Source organism: Synchiropus splendidus, chromosome 14 (genome assembly GCF_027744825.2).
Source record: "Synchiropus splendidus isolate RoL2022-P1 chromosome 14, RoL_Sspl_1.0, whole genome shotgun sequence".
Classification (NCBI taxonomy): domain Eukaryota; kingdom Metazoa; phylum Chordata; class Actinopteri; order Syngnathiformes; family Callionymidae; genus Synchiropus; species Synchiropus splendidus.
The window spans coordinates 3,574,809-3,593,858 of record NC_071347.1 but is presented as its reverse complement, the minus strand read 5'-3'; the positions used below and the strand labels follow the sequence as shown (position 1 = coordinate 3,593,858).

The following is a 19,050-nucleotide window of genomic DNA, read 5'->3' as shown; positions in this document are numbered from 1 at the left end:
ACTTGGTGATGCATGGCTTGGAAGCAGCTGCTCAGCCATGGAAGCCCATTCCATGAAGCTCTCTGCGTACTGTACTTGGGTTAATCTGAAGGCCACATGAAGTTTGGAGCTCTGTACCAATTGACAGTGCAGAAAGTCGGTGACCTCTTTGCACTAAGTGCCTCAGCATCCACTGACCCCTCTGTCAGTTTACATGGCCGACCACTTTGTGGCTGAGTTGCTGTTGTTCCCAAACTCTTCCGTTTTCTTATCATAAAGCTGACAGTTGACTGTGGAATATTTAGGAACGAGGAAATTTCACAAATGGATTTGTTGCACAGGCATCCGATGACAGTTCCACCAGCGTAGTGGGACACCTGAATGTGTAGATGTGAACTAAGGCAGACGACCGCGCCAGGACCTCGTAGGACCACTCCATCTAATAAAACACTGATTCAGAGATTCAGTTGACCAGGGTCATTGTCAAAGCTTCCCTGTATTAAAAATAAGTTCAAAACTATGATCGTGCACCAAAGTCCGACAAATTCTCCACAACTGTCACACGTCGGTGACGGCTGTCAAATGCAGAGATGCTGGAGAGGGTGGTGCATTTTCATGGTGTCGCCATATTTATGTATGCAGGTCCAATGCATAGATAAATATGAGTAATAATTTCCACTCAGCACTCTGATTGAATCGGAACTAATGTCATGCCGTGTCACAACCGGTTAGCTTGGTGGTGATGCTACAAACAGTGAAAGTCACCCAAAAAGAATGCAGATGTTATATTTTGAAACAGCATATCAGGAAAAAAAACCCCAAAAAAACATACCCTCAGGTGAAAAAGGGGTAATTACCTTAAATAAAAATATCTTTGGTTTAAATATTGTTGACATTTTTATTTTATGTACGGTATATTTCTCTTGGAAAGTAACATTTGGGTGACACTGCACTTTTTTTTTTTTTTTAACCATGCATATTTTTTAAGTAAGATACATTTAATGTGTGCTTTGTTTCAATTGAACATCCACGAATGTATGGTTTCACGGTGGTTTGCACGGTTGCAACAGCCTCGCTTGGAATGACTTCCTTTCTGTCTGGTCCATTCATGGCTTTCCACCCACGCCAGCCAAAGGCAGTCAAGTACACGAGAAGTAGGACAACTCATTCAAGTAAGCCGGTTAAAGGAAGCCAGAATGAATACATGCAGAAATGCAGGGTGGACCGACCATTTACTTAACAAAGAGAGGTACCATCATCACTGGAGAGAAAGTTAAAACCTAATTTGGATGCTAATCTGTTCTAACTGAACGACCAGTGGTGGTCTTTGTTGAACCGTAGTAGATGAAGGACAATACTGGCAAAACTAGACCCTAGTTCAGAACTTCTATATCAATATCGTATTATTATTATTATTGTTATTAATAACAAAAATAAACATATAAAAGCAATGATCTGACAGAGAAAAAAAGGGTGTAGTGGGGAGAGTTTCGACATTGAACTGGTGACAATAAAACGCTATTTTTTAATCATGAGTGAAAGTAAATGTCTCTCTTATCTACTGCCATCGACACATGGTCCATCTCTTCATATGCCCTATAGGATGCGTGACTTTAGTTCCGTGAGCAATGGGCTTAAGTTATTATGATGTTTGTTAGGGGACTTTTCCATTTCCATCCAGGATGCATCATGTGTTATTGGCTTGTCATGATGTTTCCACCACATGGGATTTCATCTTCAGAAAAGAGAACATTATCCTCAAGGCATGGTGGCTCTCATTTAAAACCCTAGGAGATATCCTAAATATCCCAAGGTAAGTGCAATGTCCAAACATTTTTTCTCCAGTGGCCATGCCGTGATGCCCTCATAAAATGCAAAGCTCAGTTTTATTTGGTCAATGAAATAAATTTTATTCAGCTTTGCCAGTTTGGTTACCAGTTATATTCTATCGAATCATCAAGTAGTCATGAAACGGCAACAATAATGCACCTCTGTCATTTGACTTTCAAAAATTAGTTAACTTGCACACACTGATGACAAACTGAACTAAAATCGGATAGAATTATTACATTGCTAGTATTCAACTTTGAACAATGCAAACTGAAAAGAGCTTAAGGCAGGATCAGATCGAAAGCTGCTTTCAGGTCATCAGTAAGGTAGGAGGAGCAGTGCGGAATAATCTATGGCAGAATGACAAACCTGCATTATCTATTGACCAAGGTAAATAAATCATATTGCGTTGGACATACTCAGCAACTATGTCTTTCTACAAAGATCTATACTGCCACCTGCTGACCAGAGTAGAAATTGATATCGCGCTTATTGCAAGTGAAATGTAACTTTTTTTTTTGCAAATATTTCTCCTTTGTCCTGAATCTCTAAGACGTTTATCCAGTCTAGTCCACCGTAGATTAAGCTACTTGAACTATGCAACTGTCTGTGGGACTGCGCACATCATAGCTCTGGTTTGCTTTCATGCTTTTTTTCATTTCTTTCTTGCTCTCTTTTATCTCGCTTGCATGTGGATGCTGCATTCAGGAGTGTTGGAATTTTCTGTACTACTGAAAATAACTGCGGTTAAGGTGGCTTACATAACTTGTGTGTAGAGGGAACAAAATAACCATTGGCAAAAATGTAGGAGGACGCATGCCACTGCCTCCTTTAACTAACACCATATAGTTTAAGATTAAATATGGAGTGTAAAAATTGACAATCTCTGTCCTTAAATGTTGGGAGTGAATAATAACTGTTCATGCTAACCAATACAGTTCCTTCTGAGAAAAGTTAACTGTTCAAACGTACCCTCACAGTGTGAGTAGGGTGACCTACTTCTACGACATGCGGCTCAGTGGTCTGGCAGTCTGTAACGGCTGGACTGACCTGTGTGGAGACAAATACGGTCGGTATCTGAAATAACGTGCATCATTTATTCTTCAAAAGAGGAGACGTCTCACAGCCACGTGAATTCTCACCTGAATGGATGATGCCTGAGGGTGATGGAGGTGAGGTACTCTAGGATGGATATCAGTCAGATGAGGCGGGAGGTCGGGTGTGGATCGCCGACTGTGCTGTACCAGGACGTCCTTGTAGGACTTGGTATCAAAGTTTGTCCTCCACATGAGTACCTGGGTATGAGCACTTAATGAATGTGACTGACCTTAACCTCAAGTTATGACGCTCCATATTAAGGACTAGCTCATTACGACTTCATAATGAGAATGTGGTTGTGTTGGAAAAAGGTAAAAGAACCTCAATAAAGAACAAAATACAAGGATCTTGAGAGGATTTCAGATTAAAATATTGGCGTGAATTCACTAGCTACGGCTACAAAGCAATCATGCAACTGTAGAGCTGACCATTAAATATGAACCTTTGGTTAATAAGTCACATTTTTTATTCACAGTACAGTCTCTTGATGAAGGTTTATGAAAGGGAATACATATAAACATGAGTTGGACTCACAAACCTGACCGTCAGCTCCACCAGAAGCAAATAAATCTCCAGCTTTGGAAAAGGCTACTGTCAGTACAGCACCCTGGAAAACAGAAGAGGTCGTTGTCAACATTGAGGGTGTTTTTTCTTTCCTTAAAGAGCAATTTTGGCTAACTTTCTTTATAATTTTTAAATAAAAAAAAATGTATGAAGCTTAATTTCACTTTTTAGTTAGAGTTATTAGGTTGCCATGTTTATTGATTAATGTAAAGCAGGTGAAGATTAAACACAATAGTTTTTCTCAACTCATACTTTGAAAGACTGTCTGAACTCTGAGGGAAAAAAAAGGGTGCATGATGTGACAATACAGAAATGCTTATACAACAGGACTTATACAATATAACGTAATAACAATCCAAAGCTGCAAGGAGCTCTTGACATTGGTAAAGATATATTGAGAGTGATACTGACTGTGGAGTGTAGTTATGTTCGGCATGTGTTGTGCTTTTAAATGCTCATTCTCGCACTTTTCTCAACTTTACAGATGCCCACTCAGTACTTAGTTTCCTCCAGTCAAAACCAACCACTAATATCCATGCAGTCTCCCTGTGTTCTTTTTGTCCCAGAAATTACTCCATGCCATCACAGAATACTGTGTTGATCTATGTTGATGTGTTGCTTATAAAGTTCTGGGAGAACAGTTGTCACTCGCTTTCTTATAAACCATAACACATGCCAAACTGAGAGTGACTTAAGCATGTCAATGTAATTAAGCTCAATATTAAAGTCAAGTGAAATTAGCTTTAATTTGTCCATATGGACAGATGGTTAACAAATACACAATTGCAGTTTGCATTGATTTGAATGTTTCCAACGTTTTAGAATACTTTAATATACCCTTAAATATTGTAATTTACCTATAGTATATATTGCATATTCTAACACTGAAAGTTTGATGGAAAGAATAGTTTGCACAGTACATGGCCTTCAATTGGCTGAGCAGCAGTTGAGCGGCCCTTTAGCACCACCTTGTGTCCATGAAGGGTGTAGATAAGACGGCCTTCTAGCAAATCCAGGATTTTAATAGTGCAGTCACTGGATCCACTAATCAAGAAGTTGTTGGACGGATGGAAAGAAAGACTGTTGATCTGTGCACTGTGGACTGGAGAAAACAAGCTTTGTGAGTTTGTACAGGTACTGAACACATACAGTACATCAAGGCAAACAATACCTTGATAATGCTGAATCAGCTTGTTGGTTCGAAGGTCCCAGATTTTCAATGAGCTGTCAGCTGACGCAGATGCAATGCACGTGCCACTTGAGTTGAAATCCACAAACGTCACTGCTCTGCTCAAATGAAAACACAGCAGTAGTTGTGCTATCACAAAGGTACTCAGGAAACAGACACTTCACTTCAGAAATAGCTTGTGAATTTTCAGCGTCCTCCAGATAATGCCACAAAACAAGGTATTTGGTGTCATATTAAATGTGGCAGTGTAAGTTAAATTCATTTTACTTACTTACTCTAAACTCTAAACAGGTTTGAGTTTATTTCTGAAATGATAATCATCAACTTGGTGATGTCACCGAAATGAGAATTACTGGCAAAAACCGAAACATGAACATACCAACAACTATTACGTGAGTTACTAGTGCTACTGTATCTTTGACCGTGTGCTTCACTCAGGCATCGCATTCACATAGGGTAGTAGCCATGCTTCAAATAATAAAACAATAGTGACACGATGAAAGTATTTATGTAGCCATGACAGTTCAACACTGCACAATATAAAATTCAATAAAAACAAAAGAAAACGTTTTGTTGTGAAACTTTGAATGATGGGCAGGTTTCTGACTGGCCAAAGATTCTAAAGTTAAACATGTTCTCTCATAAAAACACCAAGTGCATTAGGTCACATGCATTTTTACATTTATTTAAAGAAGTGCTGCAACAAAATGAATTTAGAACAGGTGTAACTGCTGGAGGAGAGCTGATTATATCAAGGCTTATAAAAGGGAATACAGGAAAGCAGTGAAAAAGTCGCCACGTACAGTACAATATTTCAAACACCGTAGTTTGATTGGTATGGCACATATATGAACTGTAGACATATCGGACAACAAGGGAGGGCTGAGGAGGATGTCATGCTCCTCCCTGTCACAGATTCTCTGAATCCATGCTCGCTGATTCCTACGTCCAAATAATGATCTTTGAAACGAAGTTCAGGTCCAGTTGCAATGCCATGCAAAAGTCCTGAATAGATCTCAATGAAGTGTCTGATGAGGGACCATGAGAAGTGCGTACTTTTTCATGTTTTCACTCTGTGGTCTGCAGCAATTGAAGGAATAGCATCTGCTACAGATCAGAGGATCATCAGAGGAGCAGTTCTCTGTAGTTAGAAGCTCAAAAGGGGCAAGAAGACAACTGATGGGTCCTCGTAGAGAACTGTCTTAGGGTGCTGAAAGCAGCCAAGACTTGCTTCAGCGCTGAGGCTGTCCAGCATGAAAAAAGTGTGACGTAGAAAAGTGTGGTAGAGAAACACATTTTTCACGCTAGGCATGATTTTGCATGGATCATCACAACAGCCAGTATCATATGTTTAGCGTTGTTCCAGTGGAAAAATGTCGGATTTTTAGTGCACCCCTCTTATAAACCTGGCCATTGTGTCGATCTCAGTAGATCACATAACATACGAGACATCAATTAGTCACCCACCCACACTGTAACATCCACGTCGCAACATGCATTTTGAGGCGTGTCCACAAGTCATTTACATTCATTTACAATTTTGGCACCCAGAAACATACAGAAACAAAAATAAATCAATCAATGAAATTAAACTTTATGTCTATTTTAGCAGGGAAGTAAACTGCAAGTAGCAGCCCTGATTCTATTTTTTTTTCCACTTTCATCTTTCCTGACATAACTACATAGCTATTATGATGGAATTTATATTTTTAGGTTCTAAACTTCTTGTCTTTGTTGTTGTGCCTCGTCATGTCCTTCTGCTCCTACATGTAAATTCCCCACTGTAGGATTAATAGGAGAATCTAATAAAGCCTTAAGAAAAATTAAATATAATATAATAAGCCCAAATTCAAATTCGGCATGCTTGTTGACTCACCCTCCGTAGTCAGAGAAACAGTTGATACAGTGCTTGGATGAAGTATCCCAGAGCCTGACAGAACGATCATCTCCACAGGAAGCTATAAGCCGTCCATCTGGTGAAAACCTGCAGAACAGAAAGCGATGTTAGACAAAGCAATGAGTTATCATTATATTTTTTCAGGTATGGTAATCTACCTGTACGGATGATACATTTCATGGCGGTAGTACTGACTGCAGTCAATTGATGCCCACACCAGCCTGGGTAGCTAATGGAGTGGCTCCACAGGTCACAACATGATGCAACAATTAATTTATTCAGTGATTTCCCAACTGTAGCATCCACTCCTGATTCAGAGGGAGAAGCCTTTCCTGGCTAGAGGAGCCAACGGGCGAACACCAGCCCATTGCAGAGCACATACATACTGTATATGCTAGAGCTGAGCATTGATTTAGAATTCTCAACACGATTCCATTCGCGATCCAATTAGATTTTGATTTGCCTCGAGGTATTTCAGTTAATTGATCAAGTAGAAGACTCTCTAACTTTGCAAATTTCCAAAAGTACTGATGTTTATACTCTTGCTCTAAGTACAGGCTGTTACTACACACTAGTAACAAAATGAACAAAATATAAAATGTGCAGTCACCAGTAAACCTCTGTATGCTTTGCAGATGTAAACAGACGTACCTGGCAGAGCGGACCCAGTTGGTGTGCTGGTTCAGAGAGTAAACGAAGCACTTGCGGTGAACACTCCACACCTTCACAGACTTGTCATCAGATGCTGTCACCAGTTTGTGGCCATTATGAGAGAACGCCACACTGCGCACAGCAGCCGTGTGGGCTTTGAACACAGATGAATCACCTTTACTGCAACCGAGAAGTGTCATTTATTTAATGCACATAACTTCAATATACAACTCTCATGTCATGATACTACAGTTGAAGCAAACTGATGCTCACATGGTTGGTGTCCAGAGTCGAACTGTCTTGTCCTTGGAAGACGTTGCGACAAGGTTACAGGTGGGGGAAAACTGCACTGCTGTGATAGCATCTTGATGGCTTATAAAGCGGAATGCTCTCCCTTTAGGGGCCAGATTCCAGATCATCAGGCTCTTGTCCACTGACCCTGTAGCTGAAATGAAAGCAATTGTTATATGCTAGCAGAATGACATAAGTGGATTAGTGAAAGAGCATTGTCAGTGGGGATTATAGTTTGTTACAGGGTGTGCAACAATGAAAACTTAAATTGGTGCCCTGATCTTAGTTTTCCTTTAAATCTCAGTCAATGGTTCACAAAATTTCATGGTGAATACAGCACGAATGGATTAAAAACCTACAATAAAAATATTTGTTGGGCCAACTTTGCTACTGCATGCATGAATTTAGATGGATTTGAAGACATTGGTCATTGTGACTTAAAATCAACATTTCTAGGTAATCCACTCAGGAAGGTTGGAGGAGCCAATACAGGTCCACAGCCAGAAAAGGATTGTGTATTTACCTAACTGCCTGCAGTTTGAGTTGAAATCTGCACATGTGACATCATCTTTATGCCCGGTGAAGTACCTCTCCAGGGTCGGGTCATCCTGTGGAAACAGTGGATCATGTTGCATAAAATCATATAGTGCAAATCAACAGGCATAAACAAGTGATGTCATCTTCTTTATAGGTACAGTGATGTGGATAGGAATTTAGGAAGCAAATTACTGAACACTGCAGGTAACACGTCACTTTGGGACATTAACAGTTGCGCGAAGGTTGAAAAAACAACTGGTTTCATTCAGTCATCCAAGCAGCTTCATCTGGAAGCAAATGTTTTGCTACTTCCTTTGCACACTGAGCAACTCGAACTTCGGAAAACAACTAATAAAAGGGCAAAAACATCCCCCGTTCAAAAACACGAGTAAATATGGATTTAAAGGCACTCGTTCAACCTTACAGATAAACCAAAAAAAAACAAAAAACGAGCGAGCATTCAGTGGGGTGTGTTGTTGACATCTTCCAATCCTCTTAGCAGAAAGGAAGCTAACAAACTCGCAGACTCAGCGGCATCAAGTGTACATCACTAACACTGCAACGGGATGAAACACACAGCGACTCACCATTACCGACGCCATTTCGGCAAATTACATTCCTTAATAGTGAAAGCTGATGTGAAGTTGGAGTTTACAGCCTTTCACTTCCATGTTGGTCAAACAGTGCGCCTTCGTTTTCAGGCACGATCAATCGAGTCCTGAGCAAAACGGTGTTTAAGTGCTTTTTTTTTTTCATATAACACACTCATTTAAAAAATATATATTGAGCATTCAATTTTCAAGCAAAATCATGTTTTTTTTTAAGTTTACAATTTAATTTTGGCGGTTTCTGTTGGAAACTTAAGCAGACATTAGCAATCGAACACAAATCCAGAATGCTCTCATTTCAAAGCATTATTTGAATTATGATACCACTCAGCGCATTGTTTGCAAATAAACAATGACTTACACATTTAATGTTGTCAAAGTTTTATCTAAGCAGAATTTTAAGATGTGAAAATGTAACCTACGAAATAACGTGCATTCGGAACACATTAAATACATTCTAAAAAAGCAAACGGTGATGCTTTGATAACAGGACATTTCAGAGGCTTAGTAGAAATAGGTCCGAGAGTTGCTTTTTCATGCAACGACACCTGCAGCGTCTACCGTTGCATAGCAACACTAACGCTGTGTGGCGCAAACTCTTCTGGTAGAGCATTAGAGTATTGTCGTCTGTGATTGGCTGCCAGTGTTCCTCCGACCAATCAGATGAGCCCTTCTTTGGGCCGCACAATTTCTGATGTTTGATTTTTTTTTTTTTTTGAACGAGATGAGAAGAATGTCGCTCCGGTCGAGCATCGGCGATGCTGGGGTAACTCTAATATTAAAAATCATTAACCGTATTTGCTGTACTTAGCTGCATGAAATGTTTTTGAATATTACAGAATTTCCGGTTCCAGCAAATTGGGAAAAAATACCGACCTATTGCGTTAGCCTGGTGGCTGCTATAGTTAGCAACATGCTGTTACCATACCAACATAAACGTCACACGTTTGTTTTCCTTTAAGCTACTGAACATAGCAGGTAGCACGTCACTTTAGAACATTAACAGTTGATATTAAACAAAGCAACACGAAGCTTGAAACTACAACCGGTTTCATTTACAGTCAGCAGCAGTGCTGCAGACGAAAGAAAAGCAAACACACAAAAAATGCACATTTCCTTTGAATATATCTGTGTGTATATATCATTGACAAACGGCATGAATCTCGAACATGAAACGAAGCACACACATATTCAATAGTCGTCCAAAGTCCCTGTGTTACCGTGTCTTTATAAATCATGTAAGGTGGATTAGTGCTTAAAACAAAAAATATGTGATACAAAGGGGAAAATGACTCCTTTTAAAGTGTTGCACATGTCTATTCTTATGTCAACAACATTTTCAATTCGGTCACTTAACAAATCAGTGACTATGTTGTGCAAACATAATATAAGCCTCATGTTATCCTGATATTTTACATGTGAGCTATATATTTGAAGGAAAACGAATTTGGTAAAACTTGGTTAGAGTTTGGCAAATTACGAAATCACAAACTGATTTTTTTTCAGTACACAAACAAGAAGATACCAGCAAATCCAAAGTATCAACATATCAAAACAAAACTCGACACAGGTAAGTTGTCTTCCACAGTTCTGTACTTGTTTTTGTACTTTGGCGTTCACTGGATTGTGCATTACTTTATCAAAGCTACTTAATTGTTGTCATATTTCCCCAAATATTTTGCGAAAACAATGCCATTGTTAACTATCAAGATTCTTCATCTCTTTGAATGTGCTATGAGCACATGTACATTTATATGAACACAAAATAACAATTTTTGTAACATACGCATGGTTGTGTGTTTGTTTCTATCGAAGGAAGCAGCATGTCTAAATACATGGAAAGACTGGAGGAAATGCAAAAAAGTGAGTTACTTTGACACTTTGTACATTCACATATTGTTTTGAGTATAAATAACTAAAATGTTTTCAGATGGAGACTGGTTTTTAACCTTAGTTTTCTGCCACATTCCTCCATTGGTGAAATAAAATGTTTTTGTCATTGAATATTCCACATCACGCAGATATTCTGCAAACACTTGTTGATACTTTCCTTTCTCAAGGTGTTGAATGGAATCTCACAATATGCTGTCTCAATCTGTATCTTTTCTTGTACACACATATTTAAGGTCAAACCTTTCCTGGAAGTAGGCACTGCTTGGACTACAGTCACATGGGTTCTTGCCCTTTATTGCTGCTCTTCATATCGTGGAATGAGGCTTTGAAGTTCATGAATATTAGTCTCAATGAAGAAATCTGTGAATATAGTTAAAAAAAAATCAATGCACAAGTAAATAAATATGCGGATAATATAATGGTGATGATAATAGATTTAATTTATAATGCACTTTTATCAGCTTCATAAAACATCATAAAATTAAAGCATGTTGACTTTGACAAAATGGCTTGAAATGGCAAGTGTGTAATAATAATAATTGCACAAAGGTGGTACCCTATGGGTTAGAACCTGATGGTGGATACTTGGAGGAGTGTCTGGCCTGATGATCTTCTAACATTTGCGGGATGGGTGCTTGTCAGTGATTTTCATAAAAGTAGCTGTGAAATGGTCACTCAGTTCTACTGATGAGGCATCCAGGTCGAACAAGAATATTATTTTATTAGAAATATAAAGGACAAAGAAGGCTTCAATAGCTTCCAAGCCAGATGACCAATGATCTTCCTATTTTACACAATACATCTTTAATTTATTCTCCTTTGTTGAAGTAGAAAGATTCCTCAAACTTTGTGATACAACATGCAAACCTTTCGGTGACACATCAGCACACTGTGACTTTATTGCTTCTTAGATGTCAAAGAACTTGAAGTGGATTTAATGTTTGGGTAGTTTGCCTCCATCGTAGTTTGTCATTGGCTTTGACACTGTGTCAAACTATGATAACATGAATGGATATAATGTAACAGATTGCCTTTGAAATGATTTAAAGCAGGCAAAATACTTGGGATACTCTTGGGAGGATAAGACACAGCTGTCTTCCACCACCTTGGCTCTAGTTGTGTCACTGATGCAGCTAGAATGGTGGCGTGGCATCGGCAGGGCAGGGTCAGTTTTATCTAGCTTTAACTGTGACAATGTCAAAGTTTATAACACTTGGCAGTGGAAAGGTAAGGCATGAACAAAACATGGTACTATAGATGTATTTAATTCAAAATCTGTATTTCTTGTCAATTGTTTGACTAGAATAGAATTTCAGAAAATCTTGGCGACTGAACTATATTTTGTTTTTCTCAAGAGCCTTAATACACGAATTCCCAGAAATCCCAAGTATCAGCATGTCAAAACAAAGCTGGACACAGGTATGGTGTCTAGTATAACAATGATGTTAAACATTCTTAAAAGAGCAGGGGTATAAACATATCCATTCACTGTTATTGTTACTGCTATTAATTTGACAGGAGCCAGTATGTCAAAGCATCTTGAGAAAATGGAGGAAACAAACAAATGTGAGTTACTTGGAACATGAAAGGGGATAATACCCTTGAATTATTCTGTCTGCTATTAGTTAAACTGTAGGTGAGCAAATTCAGTGAATTACCGGTTCATGTTGTTTGGTGCATGAAACAACAATTCTGCGGTTCACTAGTTCCATGACCTGCTAGTTTGTGGAAGCACAGTTATCGATCTAAAAATCTTTAGCGGGCTGCTGCAGCCTAACCAAGCTCCTTGGGCGAGAGGTGAGGTTAATCCTGAACAGGTCGCCATCCTACCGGCGCATGAGACACACACAACATTTAGGCATTACACCTACAGACAACTCTTTGAGAGATCTTATAAGACTGTGGGAGGAAACCAGAGTGCCCGAGTATCAATGCTAAAACACCTTTTCAACTGTTGTGATGTACTTGAATATATGTTGTTGTTCTTTCAATTAAGGTGTTTTATTTTGAAAAGCAACTGCATGTTTTTTTTTTGTTTTTTTTTTATGAATCCTGGCTATCATAGAACGTTGTGTGTTTTATTGAGTGTCACTCCACAGCAAAGAATATGTGAAAAGAGTTGCAAAGAAAACAAAACAATCTGACAACTTTACATTGACACATTCCTGTCAATGCAAAAGTGAACTACAGCCAAAATCACGAAGAAACCTAAATCTTCACTAAATCACGAATTACAATCGAATGACTGAAATAACTTTGACCTTGCAGTCCTCCTTTGTAATAATATGGTCATTATTTGTGCATGTTTTGTCTGTTATTCTGTTTATTTAGATTACAAGTACCGCAAAGATGAACTTTTCAAAAGGCTGAAGGTGACAACTTTCGCACAGCTGGTAAGTGTATTCAAGCTGAACACTTTCCCCTTTCCACACGTTTGTGAAAAAGTCATTTCAACTTTTCCTCTTTGCCAGATTCTTAACGTTGCTGCTTTATCAGATCTGAATGAAGACGGTGGTAAAGAAGGTAATAGTTTTGTGTTTTTTGTATTTTGTGTATGTATGGCCTTGTTGCATCAAGTAACTATACAAAAGTTCTCTTTTTAAAGATACATCATCGAACTACGTAAAAATTTTTAAACATTATCAATTCTGTTTCTGACTCCTGTGCAGAAAATCAGCCTGAGCCTCCTATAGCTCCAGAGCAGCCTTTAGAGACAACGAATGACTCGCCGAAACCGACGGGGGAAACCACTACCAGATCAACTATGTTAAGGTAAGACAGACTTTTATCTGCTGTTTTGTGAAGCCAGTCTATGTGTTTATGAGCCAATTTCTTGTTGAAAAGAGGTTGTTTGGAGTGTTAGGTGAGGCACTGCCTTTCAGGAATCAACAACAGTGGAAGTGCCAACTAGTTTTATTGTCTTCATGGGTGTGAGTGAGGCGAACAGCTCTTGAGAGACTGCCTTAAATGATGAGGTTCCCCTGTTAGAACCGGATGAGAGGAATGGAATCAAAAACAAGTGAAATACACTTGTCTTTAGTGACTAGTGTGGAATTTATTTCAAGGTAATCATTTGAATGTGTGTGCAACTCCTTTATATTAAATGTTGTTAAACATACCAGTGATGATCTGTTAATATCCCTGCTTCAAAGTAACGGGACAGCTGACTGCCTTTTCTGCTTTGTCAGTGTTATAACCGGTGTGGGAGAGATGTGTGTTCATCCAAAGCCCAAACCAAGTTTGTCCAGCAGCGATGTAACTGATATACCTCCCCCTGACTGCCCCTACCTTCTTCTGGACGTGCGGGAACGAGATCAGTATGACCTCTGCCATCTCATCGGAGGTATGCTGGGGTCAGACACGTGCACCGGCGGGGGGGTGGGCAATAGTTGTGAAAAAATGTATTCTAAAATTCTCATTAATATTAAGGTTCTAGTTATTGTTTTTGCTGCTGATGTTCTGGGTTCATTTTGTATTTTTTTTTTATTTACTAGGGGTGCATGAAAGTCAGACCGCTGTTAGCAGGCTGTCAGCGCAGCTAACGCTTAGCAAACCCGTTGGTCTGAGCGTGACATTCGAAACGCGCAGCCAATTGCCCAAGAAATAATTTATAAATAAATAATTTCACCAAGCTAGATGAGCAGCCCAGTGTGTAAATATTTCATCTCAAGAGACTCTCAAAACTGCGACATCTCACTTCGAATGAAGTGTTTTTCATTTGTCTTTTTGACAGAATAGTTGCTGCATTCTGCAAGATTTTGCTATTTTTTGTCTCCTTGAAGAGGTGCATAAAAACGTCTCTGAATTAAAATGACTCAATGGTTTGTTTTTCCACATCATGAACACAGAAGGTTCATTGTCTACCCATGCGATCAGTATCGGTGGTGAGCGGTATCTGTGTCGCCACATCCCTGTAATTTACACAATGTGTTGTCCATGTTTACTCACAGTGGGTTGACCTCTTCATGCACCCTTAAAGTGACATATTACACTGGTTTGAGCCGAATGCAAGGTTGCTGGTTCTAATGCTAATGTGGTTAATGTAACTCCTCACAATGTCAGGGGATTGCACAAACATTGTTTTTTTTCTCTCTTTTTGATGCTGTTGGTAGCCATATACTTATGAAGCTTCATGATTTTTTTTTCATTGGATGGCACGCTCTCTGCTTTCAAGTCTTAGCGTTTCACCAGCTATTACAATGAAACCTCACATCTACAGGCCATGGAAGAATTCTCACATTGACTTGAATAACTGCCCCATCATATACCGGGCAGAATGAATGACAAAGAGAGAGTAACTGAAGAATTTAAGTCGAAAACAAAGCAGGGGCCTGCATGATTGTTGCTTTTCTCATGTGGAGAAAAAGAGCTGTTGCTTGAGCACCACTTGGGGTCTATCTGTGCACGTGTCTGGTTGGGATAAGATGATGTGTGTTTAATGAACTGTTACCACTTTTTCAACAGCACACAATCTTCCTGGAACGTGGATGTCGCGGACGTTGATTCCTTACCCCAGGAATGTGCTGGACTATGTATCCTTTACGAGCATTAAATGTTTTACGACATTTTTTCTTCATTTTGTGTAATCCTTAACTTTTTGTGCAGAAAAATGTGAGTGGTAGAATCATTATTGTTTACGACGAAGATGAAACAGCGGCCAACAAGGTGGCCACTTACATGAGCGAAAAAGGCTTTGAAAATTTGTTTTTGTTGTCCGGAGGTGAGAGCTGAAAAATGTATATTCCTATGATAGAAGCAAATTTAATGTCTACTAGGATACAACACATTTGTATTAAACAGTAACACAAAGTAATTGCAACTTTATATTACCATTTTATGTGTCTAAAATGGTAATACAATGCAATATAATATTAATATTAGGGCTTTCAATAGATTGAAAAAAAAGGTAATTTGTCGCCCACTTTGAATAGAGCTATGTGGGTTCAGTGAAATTTGTGAGACAGCCAAGTGATGAATACATTTTTAATTAATGAATTCTGCAAAGAGTTGGACAAGAGTAGGACTTAATGAATTCCTCTTTCTTTCCTTACTCCAGGTCTTAAAGTTGTTGCTCTCAAGTTTCCTGAAGGTATGACGACAGGCACCATCCCAAAATCCTGCTTTTCTCCGCCTACAAGGAGGAAGAGACAGCACCTGTGGCAGGGAGAGACATTGCAGATGGCAGAGGAGCGTTGGTGGTTCACGGAACACGAGTTGAGCCGAATCAAGGAGCAGCTCGAGAAGCTCATTCCCAGCAACCCCAACAGTAAGCCCGCCGGACCAAGAGAAGTGTTGTTTCCATTTTTAAAGTAGCTCATGCCGTGCAGCAAAACAGCTGAAGGGCGTCACCGCAAGACTGCATGTGTGCAGGTTTTCTCCCTCAGTCTTGCTTCCTGTTGCCTGGCTAGGACAGGCCAGTGGAGCTGAAGTCCAGGACAGGACAGTCCAGGCTTGTGACCCAGAGTACATGCTGCTGATGTTACTCTACCTGGAACCGATGAACCCTGTCAGCTATCTAATGACTCTGGAGGGCCGAGGACAGGGAGAGTGATTGAGTTTAAATAAGTATGTCTGATTATACATGAAATATGTAAAAATCTACAGGGATAAGAAAACAGACATTTTCAGGACAATTCTGGGGTGAGAGAAGAGTAGTGATGAGCCAGTGAGGCTTCATGAAACAGTGTCCTTGTTTTTAGAGCTCAGTAGGTGGCACCGTTGTTCTAAAAATGAGGCAAGTTTCATTGAAATGGCTGTTCAAGTCCAAAGATCTTTGAGCACAGAGTGCCATCTAGTGGGCTCTGAAATGAAAATAAAGACGGTGTTTCATGAAGCAGTTCTTGGGGAGTTACCTCGTATCAAAGAATGGGCACGGCAGGTCCCAATCTGCCAGAAGACTAGTTAAGTGCTGGGTATTTCTGATTTATTGAACAGTTTCAGAAATGTCGTGGAACAGTCCAGAGAAGAACTTGTTCTAATCCAGTACATTGGTACTGATGTGTGGGAGTTCAAGCTCAGTGTCAAAATTACATTATATACCATAAATCATGTTTTATTTTCTTGTAAATATTGCAGTATTTTTGATCAATCAAGAATTTCAACATGAGCGGTTGTTTTGCGTCATGGAAAATGAGTGTAATGCATATCTAAAAATGTTTTAAAAAACTGAATACAAATATCAGAATATTAAAAAAAAGTATCAAATAAATCACAATATTATTTAACTATATATATATAGTACTGTATGTATTTTTAAAAGCTGAATATATAAAAAATATACTTCTTTAAAGGTTCAGGTCACTACCTAAATTGTTAAAAAATTAAAAAATAATAAAATTGAAATAGTAATGATAATAATAATATAGCATGAGTTATGTAGCTGTAATGGCTGTAACTACAGTAGTCATGGCCTAGTGAATCTTCATCATTTCAGTGAAATCTCAGATCAGTTTTAAACTGAGAGCACCACCCACTGAGCTCTGAAAATATGGACACTGTTTCATGACGCTGCCCATCACCAGTGATAGGTGTCAATGGCACAGGAGAGTGAAAATATGTTGAAAAATGGTTCCTGGTGATGAGTATATGGAGAACCAGGTGAGAGAAGTGTGATTTCAGTACACACACCGAGAGGCAATTTTAGAGTGTCCAATTGAGCCACTGACTCTTTGAACAGTGTGAGGAAACCGGAGAAAACCCACGTGCAAACGGAGAGCATGCACTCCATGCAGAAGAGCCGAACATTCATACTGTGAGGCGAGAGTGCTAACCAGTAGGCTGCCGTGTGGCCCTTTTTTAGACTGTTATTTGCCCTCTATTTTCTTCCAAGCACTTGAATGTAATGATGTGACTGAGCACTGTTCACTGTTCAGACTTAACCAGTGTTGCCCGCAGTCCTATGGCATAGTTTTTGAGAGTTATGAAGTGCAAGGACAGGGAGAAGATCCATTTATGAAGCGGTCCATTAAGCAGCTAGAGGAGGAGCTAAGGCCTGAGAGGATGAAGAATACTGCAGGTACTGTGTAGGTAGGAGAATGTGCGAGTGAGGGAGATGTTGGAAAGAGAACCTTACTAAAGCAAGAGTGCCACCTACTGAGAAATGTGAAGTCTCTTCAACAAGTGAAAACAGAGTCGCAGCCTTCACATCTTTTCTTTTCCCTTCAGGTCGCATGTCCAGCCGGATGTCAACCGTCAGCAGTCAGTCTGACATCTGCAGTGCCAGCAGTCGTTTGGGCTCCTCTTGTGGGAGCTCCAGGGTCCAAAGCAGCCGACCCTGGAGGTAGACCAGTTCAGCTCCGGGCTGACCGGTGTCTTCGCTTCTGCCTATATTTAACATGCCTCACCTGTGAACCTTGAAATGAAAAAGCCTTTTGCACATGATTGATTGTGACGATTCAAGTCACTTTGGTTGTCTGTTGCCTTTAATCAAATGTGTTTTCTAGACAGAAGTGATTGTCGATTAGTGGAAGTCAGTCGTTACACTTGACTTCATGAGTGACATTGTGTTGTTGTTTCCCCAACAGTAGTGAGTTACAGCCTTTTAATCAGTGTTCTGACCTCGCTGTCATTTTATTCAATGCTGCACACCAGCTTTCACCTGGCATTGATTGTTTGTGACTAGTTTATGTCCTTTTGTGAGGTGGAGTTGCCGTGTTAAGTGACTTCCAGAACACAGTGAATTGTGAATTTCATTTTAATAAAGCCTGAAACTCTCACTGTGATTCATTCATTTTGTGACCACAGCTTCTTTGGATTATATGAATGTCTGATTCAGCACCGGAAGTTCGGAAGAAATATTTGACTTTAGGTTTTCATTTGAAAACGAAAACTCAGGACCGGGAAGATCTTCACTTGAAGGACAATGGAAGAAAGTAATAGCTCTCACGGAGCCCGCCAACTGCTCAAGTGACTCAAGAGACCGTTATTAATTATATAATATATATATATATATATATATATATATATATATATATGGACCTTGGATTCAAGAGGAACAATGCAGGTTCCGTCCTGGCTGTGGAACTACGGACCAACTCTTTACTCTTGCGACTGTTCTTGAGGGTTCCTGGGAGTGTGACCAACCCGTCTACATGTGCTTTGTAGACTTATGACCAGGTGCCCAGGGATCGGTTGTGGGAGGTGCTTCGGGAGTATGGTCTCTACTGAGGGCTGTTCAATCTCTGTATTCCCGGTGTGGGAGTTGTGTTCGTATACTTGGATGCAAGTCTGATGTATTCCCATTGCGGTTTGGTGGCCTGAAGATCCAGTCTCTACTCTTTGCAGAAGATTTGGTTCTGATGGCTTCATCATCGTGTGACCGACAGCTCACGCTGGATCGGTTTGCGTCTGAGTGTGAAGTGGCTGGGATGAGGATCAGCACCTCCAAGTCCGAGACCATGGTTCTCAACCGGAAACGGATGGATTGCTCTCTCCAGGTTGGGACTGAGATCTTGCCTCAAATGGAGAAGTTTAAGTATCTCGGGGTGTTGTTCTCATGTGAGGGGATTAGGGAT

General features: G+C 39.8%; 2 protein-coding genes across 8 annotated transcripts in view; one reads left to right on the top strand and one right to left on the bottom strand.

The window, feature by feature from the left end:
- Positions 1-11,222, bottom strand: part of poc1b (POC1 centriolar protein B) — a 28,219-nt gene extending 16,997 nt beyond the window's left edge. The window contains exons 1-11 of one of the 5 annotated variants that reach the window (XM_053884906.1): positions 11,094-11,222; positions 10,778-10,897; positions 8,023-8,107; positions 7,482-7,653; positions 7,209-7,388; positions 6,537-6,644; positions 4,643-4,758; positions 4,440-4,573; positions 3,446-3,514; positions 2,952-3,104; positions 2,782-2,859 (exon numbers count right to left, since the gene is read on the bottom strand). In XM_053884906.1, coding sequence (XP_053740881.1) covers positions 2,782-2,859; positions 2,952-3,104; positions 3,446-3,514; positions 4,440-4,573; positions 4,643-4,758; positions 6,537-6,644; positions 7,209-7,388; positions 7,482-7,627 — 984 coding nt within the window. In that variant the 5' untranslated portion in view covers positions 7,628-7,653; positions 8,023-8,107; positions 10,778-10,897; positions 11,094-11,222. Of the gene's footprint in view, positions 1-2,781; positions 2,860-2,951; positions 3,105-3,445; positions 3,515-4,439; positions 4,574-4,642; positions 4,759-6,536; positions 6,645-7,208; positions 7,389-7,481; positions 7,654-8,022; positions 8,108-8,623; positions 10,700-10,777; positions 10,898-11,093 lie in introns of those variants that run through there. The other 4 variants (XM_053884907.1, XM_053884903.1, XM_053884904.1 and 1 more) reach the window with 4 other exon arrangements.
- Positions 9,336-18,252, top strand: LOC128770447 (centrosomal protein of 41 kDa-like). 3 transcript variants are annotated; one of them, XM_053884909.1, is made up of 13 exons: positions 9,336-9,410; positions 10,151-10,214; positions 10,460-10,507; positions 11,893-11,956; positions 12,056-12,103; positions 12,869-12,930; positions 13,009-13,060; positions 13,207-13,309; positions 13,726-13,880; positions 15,002-15,069; positions 15,143-15,257; positions 15,594-15,803; positions 17,702-18,252. In XM_053884909.1, the coding sequence occupies exons 1-13, from the start codon at positions 9,403-9,405 to the stop codon at positions 17,818-17,820; spliced, it is 1,116 nt and encodes a 371-aa protein (XP_053740884.1). In that variant the 5' UTR covers positions 9,336-9,402; the 3' UTR covers positions 17,821-18,252. The 3 variants fall into 3 exon arrangements, with proteins under 3 accessions (XP_053740884.1, XP_053740886.1, XP_053740885.1); XM_053884911.1 differs by lacking the exons at positions 11,893-11,956; positions 12,056-12,103 and having other exon boundaries at positions 9,378-9,410; XM_053884910.1 differs by lacking the exons at positions 9,336-9,410; positions 10,151-10,214; positions 10,460-10,507 and adding an exon at positions 11,445-11,764.
- Positions 18,253-19,050: the final 798 nt, after the last annotated feature.

Excerpts from the sequence above, each read along its gene's own strand:
- LOC128770447 (XM_053884909.1), top strand. Across the intron at positions 12,104-12,868 it reads AATGGAGGAAACAAACAAAT|ATTACAAGTACCGCAAAGAT; the intron begins GTGAGTTACTTG and ends CTGTTTATTTAG. Across the intron at positions 15,804-17,701 it reads CATTCCCAGCAACCCCAACA|GTCGCATGTCCAGCCGGATG; the intron begins GTAAGCCCGCCG and ends TTTTCCCTTCAG.